We start from the raw sequence: 5,726 nt of genomic DNA on the forward strand, positions 1-5,726 counted from the left end.
CAGAGTAATTCGAGTGTCAGTGAAATATCTGTCTGAATTGCAGGATTATTGCACGATAACCACAGTAAAGAAAGGAATGAACTTATGCGCAAGGAAGTACCAGTGGAAGAACCTTCTCTTGCTCGACGCACTCCCTCAGTCTAGTTCCCTTTATGTAACACAGTCTAATACCAGTCGCATCAGAATATCGGTGTTGCCGATGATGGGTTTTGAGGGAACAGAATTTTCTCAGTAAGAAATAGCCAAGAGTATCCTTTCAGAACAATATTTACTCTTTCAATACAAGTCGCCTGTGCAGCGCCAACATATTCACGCTCCAAATGCAGAGGCTGAACTAATTTCACAGGCCGCAATTTCCTCTCAAATTCTTATTGACAATACAACTTCCCATTTCAACTGGCTCTCCATTCAAGCACGTCCTTCATTACCATGAGGCTCCGTGGAGGTTTATCATTAGTTGACTACCGTATCATGAAGCAGTTGCTCATCAGCTAGGATTTTGCTAAATTAAAATGCAACCATTGTGGCTGGGTGATGCTTTTCTTGCACTGCGGTAACCTCATCAAGTCCACCACTCCACTTAAGTCGAGATGTAATGCAAGGACAGGAAAACGAAGGAAAATGTTGACGAATGCAAAGCGACGCTGTGATCTCTTCCCCCTACACCCTCAATCCACTCACGCTTTGCAGGAGGTTCTTTCATGTGGTCAATGTATAATGCCTGCCTGCTTGAGTCCTGCAATGTCCCACATTCGTGAACACATAATTCCATCCTTCCTGACATTTGTACAGCGTCAAATAAAGTTTGCAAATATATGAATACTTTGGGAACAAAGGGTGATTTTAATGCGCAAGCCGTGATGGCATGCAGAGCAATTTATTGTTTGACATTATAAAGAGACAAGTAAATTTGCCAAAAATTGCCTGAGTAACCTCAAATTCTGCATTACCAGCTTCATGTAGCCACACCAAATTGTTTTGTTTCAATGCGTGTCACACGATGACACGACAAGATTATTTGAAGTGACCCACACCCTCAACCGCACATCAACTTTTACCATATGACTGCACAATTCATTCTCATTGCACGTAGTGGCCAGACAGTCAGGTTAGTGGAAACACTGACTTCAGCGGTGCTTCAGCCTTTTGGGTAGAATTGAAGCGTTTTGCAAGAATTGGACCACATTTGTAAGGAAGACACAAGCCTGTACATGTCTTGAAGCAACTTCAGTTCAAAAGTTGTGCCCCATTTCGTTCACAGCAGTACGCCCACTTCCCAACCACCGAAATTGAATGGCAAAAATTGCAAAAGCATATTAAGCATTAACAAAGTCTTGTATTTGTCAATCAAAAGGCATTCATTACGAGAAATCACATTATTGTAAGGTTAGTATGAATGTTTGGTGACTGATGCAATGCTTGCTCCGTGCACACCTACAGCGGAAATGATTGCCTCGTTAAACGCCAGATCTGAAGCCTACAGTTGAAAGGGTGGGCAATGTGCACTGACTTACGGAAGAGTTCAAGCAAGGATCTCCGCCACATACGCAAGCAGGACTGCAGAGATTGTGGAAGTCAAGGCAGGTGCGCCAGACGTGGCAGCACCTCCTTTCCCTTCTACGGAAAAAGAATGCTTTTAACAATGTTGCAAAGGAGACGGACATGGCTCATGCGTAATCTGTGCAATGACGAGTATTGACGACTCCCTCATCGTGGTGTGCTCAACGTATTCCCTCATGCTATGACACGGGACATGGCAATACGGTTAGGAGTCATCATTTCCAAGCCACTGTGAAACGAGCAGAGGCTGTGATTATTTTTACGTCAATCTGTACTCCCTAATGCTTGGATCCTATTAACTGAGCTTTGAATACAAGCGACAAGAGGCAATGCATGTGAAAGAAATTAAACTTACCAGTTGACACTGTTGTAGTGGTAGATTTGTCACCTTCAAAGCAAAATAAGGCAATGCAGAGTAGGCACGTTCCTTTTCTCTCATCCAATGGAATGTGAAGCATTTCCGCTTAACTTCACACCAGTGGAAGCAGTAAAAGCAGTTGTAGGGAAGAGAACTTTGATGTGGTTGCCCTCAAGATGCAATATTTTAAATGCTTGGCCTACGACGAAGGCGGATTACTCACTCCTCATGTTAGGACTTTTAACTTGAATGATCGTTCATGTTAGTTTTGTGTGTGAATGCAAGAAACAATGGGCAATGCATCCGCGACAAATTACACTTGTCGGCTTTGTAGTAGTGATCATTTTTCTACTTTCTGAAACTAAATAAGACATTTTACATTAAGCATGGTGCAAGCACTTTGTTTCAAGTACCCAATAGAATGTGAAGCATTTCCACCCAACTTCATGCCAGAGGTAGGAGGAAAGGGAACTTCACTCTGATTGCCCCCAAGATGCAGTATTTGAAATGCTCAGCCCACCACTCCTGAGGATCCCTGACTCCCCATGTTCGGACTTTCGACTTAAATGATCATTTTTATTCAAGTTTGTGTATAAATGCAAGCAACCAGTGCCAACGCATCTACAACAAATTCATCTTACCACTCGTCCCTGTTGTAGGGGTATTTCCGCCACCATCTGAAAAAAAATAAGACATTGTACATTAAGCAAGGTGCAGGCAGTCTGTTTCGCTCATCCCACGGAATGTGAAGCATTTACGCCTGACGTCGTGCCAGTGGTGGTATTGGTAATAGTAGGGAAGAGAACTTCACTGTGGTTGACCCTCAAGTTGCAATCATTCAAATACTCGGTCCACCACGCATGAGGATTACTGACTCCTCATGTTCAGACTTTCAACTTAAATGATCCTGTTTTTTCACGTTTTCATGTGAATGCACAGCTTAAATGGCAAGCTTAAGCATCTCACCGAGACGAGTTAGTGGGTTTACTTCACCCCAGCTTATTTTTTGTCCTTTAAGTGACTATTTCGCTGGGCTAACGTGCTGACAAACACTTAGTGAGATGGGATTGATAAGGCATTCCCAAGTGGCGGTGCAATGACTTTTCAACTTGACGGCATTGTGTGTTGTGTAAGACGCTGCAACACGAATTAAAGCTGCGCAGGTCCTTTACCTCTACCTAGGCTGTCAAGTTCAAGCCATCTTTTCATCTTAGGCCTGAACGCATGCAATGGAATGCAATGGATTTGAGACGAATTGGACTTACCAGTTGACCCTGTTTCAAACTTAGTTTTGCTTCGTAAGGAAAAAATACTATTTCGAAGTGCCTTTATGATCAATTTGTAATTGGTGCTGGGCAGCAATCCACTGAAAATGATATTTCCGGTTTTGACTTTTTCCTTTTTTTTAATAGTGTGATCACGTTTAGAAATTGGTGTTGCACTTGCCTTAATTTGCTTTGCAAACAAATTATTTGGATGTCAACTTATTTGAAGACTAGTATGATTAAATACATCCCATTTAATGCTTTGAACAGCATTGTACATTAGGCAGGCTGCAAACATATTCAAAGCATTTTCCAGCCAACGTCACAAAATCGGTGTTAACTGAGAAAAGAATGTCACTAGGTTTGCCTTTAAGATGGGGGTTAATAATGATAATAACAAACCGAGCACACCTAACTATACCGCTTGTTTTTTGTTGTCAATGTTTAAGGCAAATACTTTATGCGAATCAAAGTAGCAATTTTTACTTGTTTTGGCCTCCATATCAAGAGTCCCCTCATTTGCAATGCAATAAGGAGACGAAGTGGCGAGAGGAGAGGTAAGGACTCGCATCCATGCCAATGCCAGCATGATCATACGCATATGTCAAGCAAACTTGCACTTGACGGCCAACGGTATAGCCTACACTTGTGGATGACATTGTGGAGTCAGTGGTAGGTGCGTCCAATAACTGAAGTCAGCAATGGCAGCAGATGCACAGGAAATCGTGATGCGTATGAGCAGGCTACTAATACTTTGTTGAAGTCATATGGTTGATCTTTCTGAATGCGTACCCAAATTCGACAACCTACTTTCTCCTTCACAATTGCACACTCCACTCTTACCTTCTGACTGAGGAGTCAACGTCTCCCATAACTAGCAGAGCAGTTCCGTGTCCGAACCTTCGTGCATTTGTACCCACCCTTTCTATTCACTTTACCCAGCAAACATGACAAAGCCAAATCAACCTGTCGATTCTAGGGGCATGAGGTTCAATGGACTTGTGATCTACGGTTCAAGGTACCAATCGCCTTAGTCACATCATGCTCTTTCAAGTGGCGGTAGGAAATATCGTGCAGAAGTAAAAGGGCCACAAAGTGTGCACATGAGCTTAAGTGCAATTAATTATACCAGGGTTAAATGCGAAGCATGAAAAGTTTGAAAGGAATGAACGGGTGTAACAAATGCTGCTGTATGTCAAACGCTAATCTGCATATGCTAATGAGAGTCAGTTATAAGAAGCCAACTTACTCCGTGCTCCATTCCCTTCCTGAACAAGAGTGGAGAAGGCAAACAATATGAGACAGAAGTAAAGCACCGCCATCAACACAAAGAGTCGTCGCATTCACAATGCCACAGCATTTATACGAACGCCTTCCAAATTATCAGCCAATGAAGTGCCCTCTACTTGACCCACAAATCCACTTCTTCATGAGTGCACTGCACGCATGAACTAAGGGGCCATCCAAGCGTTTGCATATCCAACTGCAACGCTTCTTATCAACGACGTGCCAAAACACAACTGATGGATAACGCAATGCAAATTCACATCCCGAAACATGAGGTTGACATTTGTGTCACCTGAACGCTGGCCATTGTGTGTAAGGTGTCCCTACTCAAAGTCCTCTCTCCCTGTCTACACACCCTTCTTGTTGTTGTAGCTGCTGCTACTGTTATAAGTAGCACACACGCGGCTCTTTGCTGAAGTGAGACTGCAAATCTACTGTAGGCGTAGCTGCTTCCACTGCGTGAAGACTCTCTCCTTTACTTCTTCAACATTATGGAATGCTCATCTCTGCTACACCCACCACACATTTCAATCACCCTGCAACTACAACTACTATTGCTACTGCTGCAAATTCTACTACCACTCATACCGCCTCATCAATTCCAAGACACCTGGCCTAATGTTCCACTAATGGACACAATCTTAATCTAAACACATTGAGGGTTCGGTGAATGGTGGCACGGAATTTGAATTCGACCCTTATCAGGCATTAGCTTGATTCCTTATATTCCAATTAACTGCCTGCTTCCACCTGGGTCATGGAGAGTTCTAACATCTGCTCAAGTGGGCGGATGTTCTCACATTTTTCGTGCACGTCTCCAGCAGAGGAGGCGACAGTGTTGGATGGCATCAAACAAAATGACTTGGCTACCCAACCGCAAGCGCTTGGAAGCAGCACACTGGAATCCATCAACAACCCACCACAAGCCCATTTATCTCTATTTTGGCAGAAAGGCTCTGAAAGCACTTTTATGTCCTCATGTCACATTTCACGCATGTTTTTGTGTACCACCTTCACCTGGTAATGCAGATGAGGTCAAGCATACGTCGACACTCACAGCTATTCATTGAACTGAAACTGTAAACCTACTACAGGCGTAGCTGCATCTACTGTGTGAAGACTCTCTCCTTTACTTCTTCTACGTTATGAAATGCTCACCTCTGCTACCCCCACCACCCCTTCCAATCACCCCACTGCTACTACTACTCATACCGCCTCAGTAATTCCATGCCACTTGGCCTAATACTTCGCAAATG

General features: G+C 43.4%; 1 protein-coding gene across 1 annotated transcript in view; it reads right to left on the minus strand. All coding sequences in view use genetic code 11, as the record gives it.

The window, feature by feature from the left end:
- EGR_10627 (hypothetical protein) overlaps positions 1–5,726 on the minus strand; it is a gene marked incomplete at both ends in the record, with an annotated part of 13,017 nt that overhangs the window by 519 nt on the left and 6,772 nt on the right. The window contains 4 exons of the mRNA XM_024499876.1: positions 682–822; positions 2,560–2,595; positions 3,184–3,373; positions 3,462–3,550. Of these exons, the coding sequence (XP_024345713.1) occupies positions 682–822; positions 2,560–2,595; positions 3,184–3,373; positions 3,462–3,550 (456 nt within the window). The remainder of the gene's footprint in view (positions 1–681; positions 823–2,559; positions 2,596–3,183; positions 3,374–3,461; positions 3,551–5,726) is intronic.

This window comes from Echinococcus granulosus (assembly GCF_000524195.1).
Source record: "Echinococcus granulosus chromosome Unknown EG_S00243, whole genome shotgun sequence".
Lineage (NCBI taxonomy): Eukaryota > Metazoa > Platyhelminthes > Cestoda > Cyclophyllidea > Taeniidae > Echinococcus > Echinococcus granulosus.